This window comes from Schistocerca americana, chromosome 2 (genome assembly GCF_021461395.2).
Source record: "Schistocerca americana isolate TAMUIC-IGC-003095 chromosome 2, iqSchAmer2.1, whole genome shotgun sequence".
NCBI classification, from domain to species: Eukaryota; Metazoa; Arthropoda; class Insecta; order Orthoptera; family Acrididae; genus Schistocerca; species Schistocerca americana.
In genome coordinates this window covers 735,183,127-735,204,300 of record NC_060120.1, presented here as the reverse complement: position 1 = coordinate 735,204,300, position 21,174 = coordinate 735,183,127, and the positions used below count along the sequence as shown (strand labels likewise).

The following is a 21,174-nucleotide window of genomic DNA, read 5'->3' as shown; positions in this document are numbered from 1 at the left end:
ACAGTGGTCCCTTAGGTATGAAAAGCTACGGCCAAGTAACCAACAGAGTCGCATTTTAAATCTTAAAGAACAATAACATCCTCCAAATTATAATACGTCACCAACTGGTGCAGACGCTGATCCTTTAAGGAGGCAGCAACCAAAATCCAGGTACCTGTTACAACTTGAAGTCTCAATCAAAAATCAATTTCTTCCCCCCTCCCCCCCCCCCCCTCTCTCTCTCTCTCTCTCTCTCTCTCTCTCTCTCTCTCTCTCTCTCTCTCTCTCTCTCTCTCTCTCTCTCTCTCTCTCTCTAAACACGTATATAAATATTCGTATTATTAAGATAAAAGTCATTTTATAAGCGTTGATTCATCTTTAGCATTTCAAAACAGTACCTCTGACTTTCTATACTAAAGACATGGTGTCCAATGGCGAAACATCAAACTTCTGTCAGGGAGGCCACCAGTCCCAACTAAAAGTTTTGTTGAAACCGTAGTTTTCATTCAATTATTAATAGAGTTACTACACTGTGATCCATCTTTATAGTTGTGCGGATTGCCTGAAATATTGCAAGGAGAAACGGATATGCAATTCGTGTAATTAATCGTGGTGACTGATGAGATATTCTGCTTTGTAGCTTTATGTTGAAAAGGCATTGGAAACGTAGGTAGGGGTCAACGCCCCATCGCCGGCCGCTGTGGCCGAGCGGTTCCAGGCGCTTCAGTCCGGAACCGCGCTACTGCTACTGTCGCAGGTTAGAGTCCTGCTTCGAGCATGGATGTGTGTGATGTCCTTAGATTGGTTAGGTTTAAGTAGTTCTAAGTCTAGGGGACTGATGACCTCCGATGATAAGTCCCTTAGTGCTCAGAGCCATTTGAACCATTTTTCAACCTCCCATCGATGACGAGGTGATTAGAGGAAGGCTAGGAAAGGATTCCGACTATGTCCTTACAAAAGAACCATCGAGGGTTTTGCCTTAACCCTTCTAGGGAAACCGCGAATAAGCTATGCTGGATGTGGATTTGAACCGCCGTTCTCCCGAGAAAGAGAGACCGGACTCTTACTTCGGTGCCATCTGGCTCGGTTGCACATAGCTTCCTCCTCTGTGAAAGCACTCAGGAGGCCACTGCATTAATGTCCCCATCAACAGCGGCACACCACCTCTCTCTCGGAGAGTTTTGGCATTTAACACACCCTCTGGTGATGAGAAGTTGCGCGCCTCGCGTCTCTAACTCCCGCTGACCTAAGGTGAGTGACTGGAATTTCTCTTACCACCTGGATTAAATGTGGATACAGGTTGACTCAGTTGGACCGCACTAGTACCACGTTACTCGAGCAGTTTACTTAAAAAGTTTGACCCTTGTACAAGTTTAAATTCTTGTAAATGCTGTCGGGTAGCATTATAAATATATTGAAATGTGATTTGTAGACCAACTCACCTGACAACTACATGATGCTTACACTGGACAACATGTCGGAACGTGTTACCTAAGTTCTGCTTCATGGAAGACGTGCGACTCGCACTGTTTGCTTTGGAATGCAGGCTGTTGCCATCAGTTACGTATTAAGCGCAGCGGTCGCGTTGTGGTCAAAATATTCTTTCCAGAAAAGGCACTGATAAAGAATACTTCTCTTAGCTCGGGGGCTATTTCGGATATCTCTTCGTTAATGGGACTTTGTACGTTGTAGCTAATGTGAAAAGATATGACTCCTCCCGTTAATGCCTCTAGCATGACGGTAATATTAGATACAATGAATGGCGCTGGTCATTAAGAGAGTGAAAATTACGTCTCTTTCTTACAAGGGAATCTGTGCGTCCGAGTTTGTTGTGCTTATGGATGAAGGTTGCAAGAAACTTCATTTTATACTGCATTCTATTACAAAGATGCACTCATACGAAGCATAAATCCGGTTAAAATTTTGTGGCTAGAAATTGTAATCAACAAAATTCATTCTCGACATTGTTAGCCGGCCACTGTGACCGAGCGGTTCTAGTCGCTTCAGTCTGGAACCGCGCGACCGCTACGGTCGCAGGTTCGAATCCTGCCTCGGGCATGGATGTGTGTGATGTCCTTAGGTTAGTTAGGTTTAAGTAGTTCTAAGTTGTAGGGGACTGATGACCTCAGAAGTTAAGTCCCATAGTGCTCAGAGCCATTTGAACCATTTTTTGGACATTGTTATAATAATAATAATAATAATAATGGTTGAGAAGTATTGAGTTACAGCACACTTTTCCGTAAACGAGTATGATTGATATTACACCATTATGTCACAGAAGTGTAGTCCTCAATGCAGGAAAATATCGAATGACGAGGGAGACCGTATTGTACAAATGAAAAAGAAGGAAAAAATGCACCCCTTTGTAGGCAATTATATCATGTACTTTTTTTACGCCAAATACTTTTGTGATTAGTATTATTAACTTTAAGCCACCCGCTCTGTTCTGTAGTAAAACTACGAGGTATGTGATAAATGAGAAACCTTGATGCACCATTTGGGGCGCCGTAGTATTACTTGAGACAGCCTATGAACAGATCAGACATTCAAATATCACACGTTCGGACGTCCCAGTGTAGCTCTATACCAACTAGTACTCGGCCATCTATCCATCCGGTGCAAATACAGCGAATAAGGCCGATTCCCAACGAGAAAGTGCACCAATCTCCGGATTGGTATAGGCGCTGCATCCTAAGCCACCTTTAACACTCATTTGGGAAGACTACAGTTTAAACCTGCGTCCAGTCATTCCAGATTTAGGCTTGCCGTGACTTTCCTAAATCACTCCAGGAACAAGCCGGAATGGTTCCTTCAAAAGAGCGCGGCCGGTTTCCTTGGCCATTCTTGACACATTCCGAGCTTGTGCTCCGTCCCTAATGAACTTGACGTCGACGAGACGTTAAGCTCAATCTTCCTTCCTTCCTTTAACATTCAGTAGCAAGGCGTAAGTATCATTTGACAGGAACAGACGGGAGAAACTTGAGTGCATAATGTACCCACTGCCGCACACCGTAAGATTGATCACGGAGTATTAGAAACAGATGTAGATACTACTGTTCATGTTTCGTGCTCTCTCATAAACACCATGTGAAAGGCCATTCCTCAACGACGTATCTTGACCCTCTTCCATTGCATTCCACAACGTTTTGTTCCAACATTCATATGCTGTTCTTTAATGCTTACTATTTGCGTATTGTCGTACATTCTAAAGGTGGCAGGGGTAAAATACAGGAAGCGAAAGGCTATTTACAATTTGTACAGAAACCAGATGGCAGTTATAAGAGTCGATGGGTATGAAAGGGAAGCAGTTGTTGGGAAGGGAGTGAGACAGGGTTGTAGCCTATCCCCGATGTTATTCAATCTGTATATTGAGCAAGCAGTAAAGGAAACAAAAGAAAAATTTGGAGTAGGTATTAAAATCCAGGGAGAAGAAATAAAAACTTTGAGGTTCTCGATGACATTGTAATTCTGTCAGAGACAGCAAAGGACTTGGAAGAGCAGCTGAACTGAATGGACAGTGTCTTGAAAGGAGGATATAAGATTAACATCAACAGAAGCAAAACGATGGTAATGGAATGTAGTCGAATTAAGTCGGGTGATGCTGAGGGAATTAGATTAGGAAATGAGACACTTAAAGTAGTAAAGGAGTTTTGCTATTTGGGGAGCAAAATAACTGATGATGGTCGAAGTAGAGAGGATATAAAATGTAGACTGGCAATGGCAATGAAAGCGTTTCTGAAGCAGAGAAATTTGCTAACATCGAGTCTAGATTTAAGTGTCAGGAAGTCGTTTCTGAAAGTATTTGTATGGAGTGTAGCCATGTATGGAAGTGAAACGTGGACGATAAATAGTTTGGACAAGAGGAGAATAGAAGATTTCGAAATGTGGTGCTACAGAAAAATGTTGAAGATTAGGTGGGTAGATCACGTAACTAATGAGGAGGTATTGAATAGGATTGGGGAGAAGAGGAGTTTGTGGCACAACTTGACTAGAAGAAGGGATCGGTTGGTAGGACATGTTCTGAGGCATCAAGGGATCACAAATTTAGCATTGGAGGGCAACGTGGAGGGTAAAAATCGTAGAGGGAGACCAAGAGATGAACACACTAAACAGATACAGATGGATGTAGGTTGCAGTAGGTACTGGGAGATGAAGAAGCTTGCACAGGATAGAGTAGCATGGAGAGCTGCATCAAATCAGTCTCAGGACTGAAGACAACAACAACAACAACATTGTCGTACATTTACTCTGTGGTATAAAGTGATTGGGTCATAGGTTATAACATACTTGGTACCGCTTTTAGCACAGTATATTTATTATTTGCTTTATGACTTAGTTTTTTCGCCAGAGTGGTAGATACCTTAATTATACCGGAACACGGAATTATTTTGACTTCCGCCAGGAACGAAGGCGGCGCTTTGTTTGGGTTAGTCACTGCCTGCCTATCCGTTTCGTCAGGAGCGGGGTCTGTCCCCTCGCCGCGGCTCGGTTTTCTGCGGAAGTTTCGTGCGTGGCTCAGGATTTCCCGGACAAATTACTTCCGCGAAATGCTAGCCACTAGTAGTTGCTGCAGTATATTTCGCAGAAAGCGTCGTCGTCGCAATCAGCAACTACCGCCTGTACTTCTACAAAGTGTGCGTTCTTTCTTTATTTTATCACTAACTACTTTTTACCCGGACTTCACCCGCACACTGCACATCTCATTCACGACACTTAGTTCACGCGCTAAACAACACCAATAAGAAACGAATTAAAGTACTCCAAATCAACAAAAGACAGTAAAGAAATATCAGGCGGTTACAAGTAAAGTACCGCTAATCGAAGAGGTTCAGTGTAAGCCGTAATTATCGTATGGCTGCGAAACTTGGTAGATATTCTAACGCGTTAATGCGGAACTAGTTCCTATTTTGGCTACCAAGTGCAAATCTGGCACTGTGGATGCAACAAAGACGCATAGAAATGTTTCCACGTTTAACGGATCAGGAACGGGACGTGGGCAAAAAGGGTCAAACAAGTGAGGAAGGTATAATATTGATTTTATTACTAACCGCTGCTTACACCATTTGTTCTATATAAGCACCAGATACTTCGACGAGATGCTGCATCTATGAAACGACGTGATCAACAGTTACCCACAGCAGCTTCGGCGGTATCTGAGAAATGTCTTCCAATATACTGACCTAAGATCAGGTACAGACCAACCGTGTCCCTGTAAACGGGTTGTTTTAAATAGCCTCAGAGCGAAAAGACACATGGATTCAGATCAGGTGATCTTTCAGGTCATGCATCTCAGGAGATGACACGTTCGTGGAAGGTTGCACTAAGCAGGTCTTTCACTGGGCCAACGACATAAGCTGTTGCTCTTCCAAAGCAGGAATCACATGCTGTACAAAGAGGTCTCGATGACGTACGGACGTCTCGGTAAACCTGAGAGCTCCGCTATGTGCAATTTCTTCAAAGAAAAACGGATCGAGACTGAAGGTGTTAGTAAACCACACTGTACTTTCACATATGGTGAGTTTAATGGCCTTCGTTCACAACATACATCTTAACAGTACTCCAAATTTGGCAGTTCTGTGTATTCACTGCACGCTGTAGTGTAAAATGTGCGTCGTCACTCCATAGAATATTGCTCGGCCACGAGTCATCATCTTCGATCCGTGCCAGAATGTGAAGAGGAAAATTCAGAACGTTGCTGCGGATCATGAGGTTTCAGATGCTCCACCGTCTGGATGTTGTACGGGTACCAGTGTAAAATAGACCGCAAAACTTTCAGTACTGCTGATCATGGGATGGACAGTTCTCATGACACGATGTGCTGCATGGTCCTTCCTTCGTTCTTTCCTACTCAGTAACGCATCCACCATAAACCACTACTGACACCTCCAATTTCGGTCACAGTGACATATATGTCTGAGAGTGGTTATCACACGTCCACGTCGAACTTAGGCGGTGTTCAGATTAATGTGACTAGGTCGTGTAACTGGGGCAAGAAAGCTAACGAAAGGCAACAACTCCGTAACGAGCCGCAGGTGCCCGTGCGTCCCTTATACCAAAATAATCAGAAGGTGTCCCTGAAAAACGTATGAAAGTTTGTTGATGGAGTTCTGGTTCCGTCTGTATGTTACTGAGTCCGTTCCGTGTTAATGCGACTTCATCAGTGAATAGTATCGGCGAAAGCACGTGACGGTTTCTATGTAACCAGCTCGCGCACGGCTGCGGCCGGTGTAAGACGCTGCACACCTTCGACCATAAATATAATAGACTGGCCCTGACGTCATTTTCGTGGCTCCAACATCTCTGGCCTAAAGTCACGTGAATGTTGGCAAAACATGGTTGTTTCGTGTTGCGCTTATGGCTGTACTCTGCGTTTTGTCGGGGGAAATGGCATTACATTTCACGTGTGTTTCTATGATAGTGCAGATGCGTTTATTGAAATATGCTGAAGTGACTTTTATATGTTTTTTACACTTGAAATAGAGTATCACGTAAATTATAGTGTTCAAAGTGATGCCTGTAAAGTCAGACTCATATTACATTTTGGGAAGTATCTGTGATAATTCGGTTACAGAAGTAAGTATAACTGTTTCTCGTTCCTACTCATAGGTTCCGTAAGGATAAAAACCGAAGGCAGCTTTGGATACAGGCCCTGAAACGGAAAAAAACTTTAAGCCATCTGCACATACGCGCCTTTTTGTATATGCAAGTGAGATTATAATAAGGTAAGAGCACCTATAGTCCACACATGAAGAGAATTTTTTTCTATCTTCTAATACTATTAAATAAATGTAGGCTCCAAAATTATTTTCTGAAACTTCAAAATCTCGCGTTTCATCTAAAATACCATTTTTTTTTAAATTGATAGTTTAAACTTTTGTAAAAATAGTAGGAACTGAACTTTCGAAGTACACCTAAAATTGATACTCTAAAATGGACCTGCTCCTAAAGTCGACAATTTTGGCACCTATAGTTGACATAATTCCCATATCCCATTTTCTTTGATAAGTGACTAGAGCTCAAAACGCGGCGAATCTAATATTTAAAGTTTTGACACGAGCCCACTCTTACTGTTTGAAAGAATTTTAACGACATTTTACTTTAATTGATAGTTTATAGTAATTTCGTCCCGCTGCCAACCAGAGGGGCGTTCGATGTATTTGTTAGATTTTATAAATGGTACTGTGAACAAATCCAGTTCAAATGTAGTTCTGAGATAATTTTTCGCAAGTAAAAAAGTAATTTTTGTTGGAAGCGTTTGGCAGTCAATTGAGAAATGTGTGTAAAATACGATACAAACATAGGATGGCAGACCGCTGATTTGAAATCCCGCCACGTTTTGCCAACAGTCACGTGGTTTATGTTGGAGCCACACCAGCCCTATAGCTTCTGCACAGCAAGGCCAGTCTACTAGCACCTATGGTCGAAGTTGAACACAGAGAGTTGTCGGCAGTCGTACTGGTGGTGACCCCGCGTGACCGGCCCGGCAGCTGGCGGCTGGCAGCTGGCCTGTGACACGTTGCCCCGCGTGCACTGTGCCCTGAGGCTGCGCTGCCGCTAATTGTGGACTGCCCGTCAGCGCCGGCAAGGACAGCTCCGGGCTGGCCGCGCGTGGGAGGCGCCGCAAGGCCGCGGCAGCGCCGGCGATCCGCCTTGTTGTGGCCCGCTCATCCTCTGTCCTCTGTCAGCGCCCAGCCTCCCACAAACGCTGCGTGCAGCACCACCCACCACGCGCTTGCCTTTCCATCTCTTCCGTGCCACCTCCCACCCCCCCCCCAAATCCTCCTAAGACAGCATCCACATATGTTGCTGAATGTACCTAGAAAAAAAAAAAGGGTACGTGGTTCACGAGATATGACGTCATAAACACTGACTGCGTGAAAAACTACCGCGTCACGCATGACTTTTTACTTTATTACTTCTTTACTGCTAACTCTATTCATAACATACGTCGCAGACAATAGGCACATACATCAGTGGACGTAGGTGCAAAATTATATCAGTGTGCAGCACATAGTTGAGGAGATACGACGTCATAACATACGGTGCAGACAGTAGGCACATATGTAGTGGATGATGATGATGATGTCCCATACTCCGAGGAGCGTAGGGAACGATGCGGGAGACCCGCACCGCTGTACTAGGCAATGTCCTAGTGGAGGTGGTTTGCCATTGCCTTCCTCCGACCGTAATGGGGATGAATGATGATGATGATGATGAAGACGACACAACAACACCCAGTCATCTCGAGGCAGGAAAAATCGCTGGTCCCGCCGGGAATCGAATCCGGGATCCCGTGCGTGGGAAGCGTGAACGCTACCGCAAGACCACGAGCTGAGTGGATATAGCTGCACAATTCCGAGGGTTGGAAATTAGTGGCAACTACTTATTCACAACCGATACAAAAGAGTTTGCACCTGTTACTGACCTTCAGAGTAGTCACCAGCGTTGTGTATAACCCGTTGCTAGCGATGTGGAAGGCGTAGTATACCGTTAGCAGAGCCTGTTGTGTTGATTGTGCGAATGGAGCGGCCTAGTGCCTGTCGAATCTCTGGAACAGCTCTGTAACGAATGCCACGAAGTGGTTCCTTCATCTTCGGAATCAAATCAAAGTCACTAGGACTTAAACGGTCAAACACTCTGCATCGATGTAGGTCAGGACAGCACGGGCAACACGCGCCCTTGCGTTGTTTCGTTCACTGATAACGTCACAGAGTTAAAGATATGGGGGATGGCTATCAGATTTAACACTCAAGAAATGCAACGGTTTCTGTCCAAATTACCGGCTATCCGATCCTGAGATGATCGTGTTTTGTAGTTTGTGGCATCCCACACTATCACATGTTGCGCCCGTGTCACGATAACGTGTCTTCTTCTTGGAGCCTGTACACACACACATCTCCGTCGTAATACTGTAGGCAGAACCGAGAGTTCCAGCGTTGTCGTTTGGCATTTCACTGTCCGCGAACCCCTCGCTCCTGCCGAATCAACAGAAGTCCAAGGATGTTTGCCTCCAGATGTCGTTGCACTGAGCATGTGGATACTTCTCTTGCTGCAAACTAGCTCAATTTCTTACTCGAGATATGCAACGTTCCTGTGCGTTCCTACACGGCTTAGCGAAGAATGTTTGTATCCCCTCGCGCGCTAGTCGAATTGCGCCATTGAAATCCTACATGGCGTACAGTATGGCTCTCCTGGGCCAGTCTATTTCACATGCGCATGGCAGTCGTGAGATTCCGACCAATGCGAGCAACAGCATCGCGGATCGATATAGTACCGTATCGATATGCTACGAGCCTGCAGTTTGCGATTCCAGCATCGTCTACATCACAATCTGCAAGCTATCAAACGGTGTATGGTGGAGGATTATTTTGAGCCCACTAACTTATCTTACCTTCCCTGTTCCACTCGCGAATGGCGCGTGGGAAGAGAGACTGTTAGTAAGCCTCTGTATTGCCATAATTTCTCGAATTTTCTGGTGTTCATTTCGCAAGATGTATGTGGCAGGAAGTAATATGTTGTCTGACCCTTCCCGGACAGTTCCCTCTAGAAGTTTCAATAGTAAACTTCTCCGCGATGCACAACGCCCCTCTCGTAACGTCTGCAATAGGAGTTTCATGAGCATCTCCGTAACTCTTGCGCGCCTGCTAAACGATTCCGTGACGAAATGCGCCGCTGTTATTTGGATCTTTTCTGTCTCTTCTATCAGTCCTGTCTGGTAGCTATCTCAGATTGGTAAACAATACTCAAGAAACAGTCGAACAAGCGCCTTGTAAGCCACTTCCTTCGTGGATGAGTGGCCATGCTGGTTGGCGTTTCTCATTCTTACACGTGGCATAATACAATCTTCTTACAAACAGTCAACATTCAAATGCAATTTCTTAATGCGAAACCCGCTGTGTAATCTTTCCCTTAGTACAGAATGAAGGTGGTATTTAAAAATGGCTGTACAGACTTGTTGAAACTAATTCACAGCTTGTACTGCCTAAGTAAGTCGTAAAGAAATCCATCAAAGTTCTTCGTAATGAATGTTCCGAAGAGATTTAGCTGAATTTATTAAATCTGTGTTGTGGCCAAGCGGTTCTAGGCGCTTCAGTCCGGAACCGCGCGACTGCTACGGTCGCAGGTTCGAATCCTGCCTCGGGCATGGATGTGTGTGATGTCGTTAGGTTAGTTAGGTTTAAGTAATTCTAAGTTCTAGGGAACTGAGGACCTCAGATGTTAAGTCCTATAGTGCTCAGAGCTATTTGAACCATTTGTTAAATCTTGGGACGTCGTACTTGCAGATAAGCTGCGAAGTTGTTCAGTGTGTGTCTGTTACATTGAGAGGACAGCATAGCCTCTGTGAAGCAGCACCACGTATGCATACTACATGTAGGCACTGTCACTGGCGGCATACAATTACCACAGACCCACCGAATATCTAGAATGTCGGACGTTTTTTGAAATGGTAAAGACCTAGTTGTCTTATCTCATGCTTTTCCAGTCCGAGCTTCTGTACGTCTTTAGTACCGTTTCCGTTATTAATTCACTGGCCATGTCTGAGTTAGATGAGAAGGCCAGATGGCTTCGTACTAAGTGACGACGTATTGAGTTGCTCAGTCACTTATGAGTTTAGCACCAATAAGTAAAATGCTTGGAGCGTAGAGTTTCCGGTGAGATTACTGGTGCATCCAGTTCTTAGTGTTCTGGTAATTCGGCTGAGTGCTGTACTGCCATTTTCATTATCAAGGCGAGTCGACGGAAGACGACTGAGTCTCGCACGACAGTTGTTAAAGTTTGTTGCTATGAGGGCATGTTTACGATATCGCACACACTCTTTGTGACGTAGATCACATCTTCCAGCGCGAAAATAATTCTAGCTTGTTCTCTCGTAAGTCAACAACGTTTCTTCTCGTTTGATCTTATTCCTTCACACATTGTTCAGAATCCTTGCAAAAGGAAAAGAAAACTGTGTTCTTTTTAGATACCGAAATGTGTGTGTCACAGTTACCGCCGACGTTTAACGTACGAGTACTGTAATAATGCACACAGTCCCTGTTTGGTACCGTCTGGCTACGTAATTCATGTTCTCTCTTGTTTACAAATACTTCCAGTTCATGTATTCCAGCTATTGCAAGATAGCAACCAGTTCTACGGTGTTAGTGATGTACGAATTTCTTTCAGCATGCCACGTTGTTGTCTCCAGACCGTAGACTGGTCTGATGCAACTTACCGTGCTACTCTATCCTGTGCAAGCCTCTTCTTCTTCTTTTTCTTCTTCTTCTTCTGCGAGTAGCTATGAAACGTCCCCTTAGAAAAATTATAAATGACTGTGCTTAAACTGACACACAATATTTTTAGCGCAACGCTATCTGACTTTCAAAACTTCCTACAAAAGAATAGCCCTGACTAACAATAACCTATACCTTTCATGAATCACTTACCTCACAAAAATCTTCGTTACTCGAACTACTGCAATACAGCGAGCGCCACTACTGCCAGCTAAATAAAAGGTTCTAACTACTGAAGGCACTAACTACTGATAGGCATAGTTAGCAAATGAAAGATTTTGATAGAGAACATTTTATTTACCTTAATAGTGTTCAAAAGTCATTATATATAATCAGTTCATGACATCGAGTCCTACAAATTTACTCTCTCTGATGGACACACGTCCAGATCATCCGCTCTCAAAACTCCGCCATCTCTCTCCCCACATCTACCACTGCTGGCAGCACACCTCCAACTATGCAACGCTACGCGCAGTTCACATCCAACTGCCCAACACTACAATAGAAAGTATTCCAACAATGGAAACCAGCCACAGACTGCACACAGCACAGTCAGTGATATTCATACAGAGCGCTACGTGGCGTTACCAACATAAAAACCTAAACAGCCTACTTACAGCTACTACAGCTTACATCCTTCTGACTGAATCTGCTTACTGCATACATCTGCTGGTCTTCCTCTACGATTTTAACGCCCCCCCCCCCGCCCCCCCCCCCTCCCCCACACACACACACACTCTCACTTCCCACCAGTGTCTAAATTGGTGATCCCTTTATATCTCAAAATATGTCATATCAACCGACCCCTTCATCTAGTCTGGTGGTGCTACAAATTTCCCCCCCCCCCCCCCACCAATTCTGTTTAGTATGTCCTCATTAGTTACTCTGTATGTTATTCGTAAGTGAAAAAAACCTATCAATAAGTACTGTGTCTGACGCAAGATTTCAGATTTTATATGTGCACGCATTCGTACAGAGAAATGGAAAAAAAAGGTAACGTCGTTGACGTCAGAAGTTTAATGGAAGCGGTAGCGGTAGTTTCCTTCAGAGATAGCTCTCTCTCTCTCTCTCTCTCTCTCTCTCTCTGTGTGTGTGTGTGTGTGTGTGTGTGTGTGTGTGTGTGTGTGTGTGTGTTTTAGCTGGCCGCTTGCAAGTTCTCGCCTCGCAGAAGGAGGCGGTGTTTGGCATTTGGGCCGGACCTGTCCTAACTAGCGGCTGCCGTAAAAACCCGGCGTCGCGTAAACAAGCGGCTGCTAAGTGTGTCGCGGCGCGTGTGTGGGAACGCAACGGAAGGCAGGCTGGAGCTGCAGTGCTGCTACCAGCAAGATGTAGTCCGAGCACTTGTATTACTAGAAGGCTAAACTGGCTCATGGCACACGATTCCAGTTTCAGGTTGCCTACACACCAGTTCGCAGGGGCAACAAAAATCTGTGTTTCAATATTTCATACAATTATTGACCAAATTTAAGCATTTGAAATGTTGATAAACTCTACTCTTTAAGAGGTATAGTCTTATGATAAAAGTTTAAAATAATAGGATAAGTATCATAGTTACAAACTGTATATACGTCTGGATGGAGGTAACTCAGTGCACGCCAATACCCACACTATATTCATCCAGTTTTTGAGAATGGCAGCACTTACTGGCTTGCAACAAACTTTTCACATAATTTCAAGTCTTTTCGACATTTTTTTCTCGATGAGTCCCTGCACAAAATCATCAAAGGAAAAAAAATTATCGCTTATTGTAACTAGCAGTCAAATTAAAATGAGACAGGTGGGAAAAGATAAGTAAACTTCATTAATTCGAAAGTGATTGCCATAACTGTTAATACATTTATCCCACTGGGAGACTATACGGTTAACACCTTCATGGAAAAATGTTTCCGGTTGCCTACGGATTTTATCCACGGGTGCATCTCTTCGTCCGAAGCAAATCGACGGCCACGAATAAGTTAACTTTCTGCAGGGCTTCAAAAGTATCTGAATCGCACGAGGAGATATCAGGACTGTTTAGAGGACGTGTAGGGGTTTCGCAGCGAAACTTCTGCAGCGTAGTCGAGAAACAAACACGTCTGCTCCGGGAAAGTCATTATCTTTTTCTTTGAGTGCAAGGGCCCGCTGCCCACTGACTTTCTCGAACAAGGCGCCACAGTTACGCACAGCGGTACGTGGACATTTTGCAAAAACTGAAGCGCTCCATCGAGTCCAGTGAACGCCCAGGAATATTTGAGAACGACATCGTTCTGTTGAAGGATAATGCCCGCCCACATGTTGCCAAGGTTGTTTAGGCTACGCTGTAGAAGTTTTGCCCGAAAGCCCTCCATACAGTCCAGAACTCTCCCCATGCGATTTCCATATTTTTGGAGTCAGGAAGAAAGATGTTCGTGGCCGTCGATTTGCTTTAGACGAAGACATTCTCACCTGGGTATAGTCACGGTTTCGTAGGCATAAGCGAATATTTTCCATGAAGCGATTGACCGTCTTGTTCCACAGTGGGATAAATATGTTAACAGTTACTGCGATTACTTTTGAAATAATAAAACTGTTTGCTTACTTACTTACTTTCTTTCCATCAATCTCGTTTTCATTTTACTGCTCCTTACGCGAACACTCCTACTGGTCATGGAGTAAAACTGCCGCATCAGGCCTGGCGTTTTATTATTTATTTACTCCTAACTCTATTCGCGACGCACTTTGCAGACAGTATCTACTCATATCAACGAATGTATATGCAAAATTATGGCATTGTACGATACATAGTTCAGGAGATAAGACATCATAAACATTGAGATGCGTGAAAAACTTGATTTTACTTAAAATGAATTGTGAATTACCAGACTGTATTTATCCACTGTTTCATAATGAGCGTAATTTCAGTCCTTTTCTAAACTTTTCTCTCCCTTAGACGCTTAACATCAAATAATTCATTTGGAAAGTTATCAGATGTTGGAAGCCGTTTTATGCATACCAGTTCAGTTCTTTAAAAAAAAAATGGATCTGAGCACTATGGGACTTAACATCTGTGGTCATCAGTCCCAGTTCTTTAAAGAATCGGTGGTTAACTGGTACTTACTAAAATATTCCGGCTATTATGCAGTTGTCGAATTAATATCTTGAAAAAAAAAATAATGTTCCGCTCTTTCTGCGGAGGCATCTTCAAGGGGAGTTGTAACTTCTATGAAAGTCCCTGCCTAGTTACAGACAGAAGCAATATTGAGTTCCCGCGTGCTCAGGAGCAGGAATGCAACGTCACAGGATTTCAAAACTCGAATGCAATTGGTCGTCCGCTACTGCCATCGCGCCACGGTGGAATAAAGGCGATAGAGATGATTGAACACTATGATGACGACGACGACGACGACGATGATGATGATGATGACGATGATGATGATGATGATGATGATATGAAGGAGGAGGATACGAAATGAAATGGCATCAGGGTTCCGATACTGAAGAAGATGCGTACCAGTCCCGTACCTTGTGACGACAGCAAAGGAGGGAAACAGCACCTCTCAGCGGTCAACTGCGCTTCAATTTATAAAACATGCGTCACTTTTCTGTGTGAGAGCAAGTGGAAACGAAATATTGATTCATTCAGCAGCGAGCGAGGGTGTGAAACGGACCTTCACAGAAGCTACAATCCATCGTCTAGATGAATATGTCCTCCGCAGATGGGGACAAAATGTTGCGTTTCGCCAAGAAATTAGTTCGACCGCGGCATAATAGCTGGAAATATTTTGTTAAATAAGACATTTTTACAGACGAACATTAGATGCCAAATTTACGGATAAAGAGAAAATTAAACTATTGTTACTATGTTCTTTCCACAGTGTTTGTATACCATTTATTAAAATTTTATCACCTTTGTTTGGATGAGCTAATGCAAGTTAAAGGCTAGATAGTGGCCTAGTTCTGCAGTCTACTTAGTGTCAACTATAAATAACGACACGTGGTTTCGAGGCTCGAAGAAGAGCGTGAGATTAATCGAACATTAAGAATAATAAAGCAGTCTAAATCGGATTTTTTTAATTTCTGTTGGCGGTGAACGGGTTTGGTTAGGATAGCCATCATCTGACCAAAATTATTTTGTGCAGATCACATGAGCCGGTGCTCGGAATAACGGAGTACCACGTATGGTAGCTGTCGCCAAACAGTTGGAAATGAGAAATTGGGAAAATCACATGCAATTTTCTTATTTACGATCGAATCAGTTTCATTAGGATAATCAACTATATTCAGCTGAATTCTAGGCGTGATATGAATGAAGCAGAATATGCTCTGTATTTCTTTGTTTGACTGGTAATCCACTATAAGTAAACTAATCTACCATAAAGTAACATGATCTCTCTAGTTTCTCTTTTCATCTTATTCCCTGTTGCTGAAAAGCTTTGTCTCAGACTTACAAATATTAGAAAAAAACATCCATTTACCTGTAAGTAAATGCGGTGGCTTTGAGAAAGGAGAGACGAATAAACAGGAAGCATTTTCAATGTGATGGTACAAGGACGTGTTAAAATAAAGAGATGAACCACGAAATGAAGAACTATTGGAAAGACAAGGCGCCGAAAGAGTGGGATATATAACACGCCTCCGAAGGATATTTAATTTTATAATATCAGGAGCAGCGGAAGGCAAAATTATCAGTACAGAGAAATGGTAGGATACGGGTAACAGATTACGGATAATGTAGTAGGTTTGTAAAGATGGCAAAATTGGCGTAAAATTGGACGAGATCCAGGACGGTGTCAAACCAACCAAAAAACTGAAGAGAATAACTGCAAGGACTGTATTATAAATTAAAAAAATCACGTGTGTAGGACTGGGACCCCGTCGCGAATTTCCCTGAACAGAAGTGAATATCTGCCTTCGTACTACTCACGCGACAGGCGGGCAAGAACCGCCCTATAAAGTTAGTGAAAACATCAAACTGAAATGTGCGGTTCACAGTACCGCAGCAGTGCCGGGTGATTAAAAAAGAATAAACTGATTTCAGTTGTTTATTACAGGCAAACCATGAAAGAGAGACTTTGCGCATGTCACTGGATAGAGGAAGGTACAAAGTTCTGACACAGCTGCGCTGTGTTTGTAGCAACAAGACTACTCTCCGTCAAGGGAAATCATTTTTTGAGTTGGAATTTGCGTGAAGTCAATCCAGTGTTAACGTGCAACGTGCATTCCGCCGTCGAATCAGCAAGAAGCCGACTCCACACAAGCAGATATATGACTGGCATAGAAATTTCTTGAAAGTTGTTGGCATATGGAAATGTAACAATACTGGTCGGCCACGCACGTCTGATGAAAATGTCGAGCGTATCCGAGATGCGCTGACTTGTAGCCCTCGTAAGTCCACAAGACGGGTAGGCCAGGAACTTACAAGTTCCTCAACCAACAGTGTGGCGGGTTCTGAAACTGTGCCTCTATATAAAGCCCTGCAAGTTGAATTACTGCAACAGCTGCGTTCGGGCAACCAAAACAGAAGGTACGAATTTTGCATTTAACTTGTCCAAGGTACGGGAGGGGCACATTTTCCGAACGACTGACGGCGTCCCACCTCACATCCACATTACGGTGCGCCGTTATCTTAGCACCACCATCCCACAGCATCGAAATGGAAGCGGTGAACAAGATGATCTTTTCCATTGCTTTTGGCCTCCCAGGCCACCAGACCTCAAACCTTGCGATTTTTTTCTGTGGACGTACTTAAGAACAGTCTTTTTCCCACCTACGGCAGCTGTTTTTGAACAGCTGAGAAATGGGACTGTTTAAGCTGACGATTCAGTAAACAGAGACCTGTTGATTCGTTTGTTTGATGTGAACTGCCTTCTCGATGTTTCTCGAGCGACGCACGGTGCTCTTGTTGAGGGTACAGTATAGTGTGTCTGCAGACATGACACTTTGAACCTACCTCTATCCAGTGACATCCGCAATGTGTTTCTGTCTTTCACAATTTGTCTATAATAAACAACTGAAATAAGTTCTTTCTTTTTGAAACACCCTGTACTTTGTTTTGGCTTCTCTAGCAGCGTGCTATGGGCGCAGCGATTTAAGTGTGTAGCAGAAGATACACTATGTGATCAAAAGTATCCGGACACCTCCAAAAACATACGTTTTTCATATTATGTGCATTGTGCCGCCACCTACTGCTTGGTACTCCATATCAGCGACCTCTGTAGTCATTAGACATCGTGAGAGAGCAGAATGGAGCGTTCTGCGGAACTCACGGACTTCGAACGTGGTCAGGTGATTGGGTGTCCCCTGTGTCATGCGTCTGTACTCGAGATTTCCACAGTCCTAAACATCCCTAGGTCCACTGTTGCCGATGTGATGGTGAAGCGGAAACTTGAAGGGACACGTACAGCAAAAAAGCGTATAGACCGATCTCGTCTATTGACTGACAGAGACCGCCAACAGTTGAAGAGGGTGGTAATGTGTAATAGGCACGCATCTATCCAGACCATTACATAGGAATTCCAAACTGCATCAGGATCCACTGCAAGTACTATGACAGTTACGCGGGAGGTGAGAAAACTTGGATTTCATGGTCGAGCGGCTGTTAATAAGCCACAAATCCTGCCGGTAAGTGCCAAACGACGGCTCGCTTGGTGTAGGGAGCGTAAACACTGGGCCATTGAACAGTGGAAAAACGTTGTGTGGAGTGACGAATCACGGTACACAATGTGGCAGGGTGTGGGTATCGAATGCCAGGTGAACGTAATCTGCCAGCGTGTGTAGTGCCAACAGAAAAATTTTGTGTTGTTGTGGTGTGGTCGTGCTTTTTATGGAGGGGGCTTACAACCCTTGTTGTTTTGCGTTGCACTATCACAGCACAGGCCCACATTGATGTTTTAAACACATTCTTGCTTCCCACTGTTGAAGAGCAATTCGGGGATGGCGATTGCATCTTTCGACGCGGTCGAGCAGCTGTTCGTGATGCACGGCCTGTGGCGGAGTGGTTACATCCCTGTAACGGACTGGTCTACACAGAGTCCTGACCTGAATCCTATAGAACACCTTTCAGATCTTTTGGAACGCCGACTTCGTGCCAGGCCTCACCGATCGACATCGATACCTCTCCTCAGTGCAGCACTCCGTGAAGAACGGGCTGCCATTCCACAAGAATCCTTCCAGCACCTGATTGAACGTATGCCCGCGAGGGTGGAAGCTATCATCAGGGCTAAGGGTGGGCCAACACCATGCCGAATTCCAGCATTACCGATAGAGGGCGCAACGAATTTGTAAGTCATTTTCAGCCAGGTGTCCGGATACTTTTGATCACATAGTGTACTTTAATTTTTTGAGGTGATAATTAAAACTTCATGGGTATCGCTCGTACGTTAGTTTGACCGGCCTGAGGTAAGAAAGTTTTGATAAAAAGAGAAGTGGGGTATATGAAGATAGTAACTGTTCCCGAAAGAGCAGATACCATTCATGATCGTGCAGTTTCTCTAGAATAAATGATAATTAATTGAAACCCTCAGCTGCCGACAGGTGTTGTTGATATACCTCGATGGGGATAGTTTGAGCGGTGGTCGACGAATGTGTTGCCGTCAGCATGTGCGGTCATTTCCCAGCGGGCGGTGCCGCGGTGTGTCGTGTTGCGCACGCTGCCGCAATTCAGGATGACGCCTGGTCGCAGCGATGGGTGTACGCTGCGTGCGAACTGCGTGCGACCGCGGCCGACTGCAGCGGCGGCTGCGGGTGGTGGGCTGCACGTGTGACGGCAAGTCGCTCTGTGTTTCAGAAGCCCAGGACCGATCCGGGCGTCTGCGCGCAGGATGTCCTCCCGGCGCACGTGGAAGTTGTACGTGGACGCGCGCGGCGGCCTCGCCGGGTGCGTACTTCGCTGAAGGCCGAACGGGCTGGGCTCACTACTCATCACCGCTTTGCTCTTTCCTGCTCTGCTTGGTGGAATGATGCTTCTCTACGACATTCCGCTCGTTCTCTGTCTATCGGTGCTTCTGGGTTTCATTGCTTTCTTCTTCCCTAGAAACGCCCTTCCCTGGGTTTCATCTGTCAATAATTCCTGCCCAGTTTTCTCTGCACAATTTCGTGTACTGCAAGCTGGCCTTTGAAGCAGTACAAAAATAAAATTGCTTGACCTTTGTAAATATGACTACATTAAAAAGTTCGCTCTGTAAATAACGAACTTCACTCTGTAAATAAATTCTCTCCCTCTCTTTCTGTCTCGCTCCTCCCCCCCCTCCCCCTCCTCCCCCCTCTCTGGTGTCTGTCTCGTCCGGAAATATATGCATCACCATTTTCGTAAAATTGCCCCATGTGGATATGAAACAGTTCTTGGGAAAGACTGTATTCGAGGTGGCTGTATTGTAAGACAGACATGATGCGATAATTCTGCCTGGAACTCTCGCTGATGTGTATGGGGATGTCTTATACCACGAGCATCCACTGATTCGCCATTATTGAAGCCTTTGTATCTGTAACCCACCTCTTCTTAATGAAGAATAGAGTGCAAGTTCACGTTTGTAACTTCTCGACTCCTAATAAGAGCCGGCAGCGGTGGTCTAGTGGTTCTAGGCGCGCAGTCCGGAACCGCGGGACTGCTACGGTCGCAGGTTCGAATCCTGCCTCGGGCATGGATGTGTGTGACGTCCTTAGGTTAGTTAGGTTTAAGTAGTTCTAAGTTCTAGGGGACTGATGACCACAGAAGTTGAGTCCCATAGTGCTCAGAGCCATTTGAACCATTTGAACCTAATAAGAGCCTTGTTTTCTCGAATAAAAATGGAAAGATGCATATTGGTCATCAAAACGATAATAAAGTCGGCTCTTCGAGTTTTGTTCAAAATGTTCAAATGCATGTGAAGTCTTATGGGACTTAAATGCTAAGGTCATCAGTCCGTAAGCTTACACGCTACTTAACCTAAATTACCCTAAGGACAAACACACACACCTATGCCCGAGGGAGGACTCGATCCTCCGCCGTGTTCGAGTCTGTTCGAATGAAAGTGCTGTTCGTTAGCAAACTGAGTTTGTTTCGAAAATGTTACATCAGAAAAGTAACATTTTTTACGACACTGTTTCCATTAAACTTCTTTTTTGTAATCAGACAGTAGGAATGGAATTTTGGACAGTGTGCTGCAGAGGGTATGGTACTAACAGAAAGTAGTCAGGAAAAACACATGCAGATGTAAGCACACGCAAAATGTCTGATGGAACGGAGCTACTTAATAATACATGCAGGCCCTGACGAAAAATGGTTCAAATGGCTCTGAGCACTATGGGACTTAACATCTGAGGTCATCAGTCCCCTAGACGTTAGAACTACTTAAACCTAACTAACCTAAGGACATCACACACATCCATACCCGAGGCAGGATTCGAACCTGCAACCGTAGCAGTCGTGCGGTTCCGGACTGAAGGGCCTAGAACCGCTCGGCCACAGCAGCAGGCCCTCACGGACGAATAGATTATCTGCATAATTGACTTTAATGTTAAGCTACAAGATGGAGCTAGATGAAGTACTTGGGAGTATCAGAAACTGGCCACGAATGGTGTCCTGTAAACCACGCCAGTTAAATTCATGCTGAGATGAGGTTGTCCAGGGGCCCACTGATCCTCGTCTCCGAGCTCCGCAACTTGTGTCTGGCACGTCGAAGAGGCGACGGGTGTGAAGAGTATTTGGTGTACCGGCGAAGAGGACTGCAGATGCTCGACAAGAAGTGTAAAGCCGAACTTTTTTCAATCAGGTGATCGTAATTTACTTTCTGTCGGGAGCAATCACAAAATTTTACTTGTGACCGTACCTTCAGAAACTATAAGGCAAAACACAAAAACCAAAATACAAACACGGTATTTAAAAATCATTTTTCTTCTACATGACAAAAATACGGGCAAAACCCGCGTATCAGCATATGGTACATGTATCTACATAAGATGCCTTGTCATCCTAACTAAAAGGCCAAGA

At 44.5% G+C, this 21,174-nt stretch overlaps 1 protein-coding gene across 2 annotated transcripts in view; it reads left to right on the top strand.

Annotated features, from left to right (window-relative positions):
- LOC124595931 (zinc finger protein 395) overlaps positions 1-21,174 on the top strand; it is a 518,499-nt gene that overhangs the window by 270,399 nt on the left and 226,926 nt on the right. Inside the window, exon 3 of one of the 2 annotated variants that reach the window (XM_047134849.1) lies at positions 18,994-19,083. The exons of the other annotated variant lie outside the window; for it this stretch is intronic. Within the exon in view, the coding sequence (XP_046990805.1) occupies positions 18,994-19,083 (90 nt within the window). The remainder of the gene's footprint in view (positions 1-18,993; positions 19,084-21,174) is intronic. 2 annotated transcript variants of the gene reach the window in all.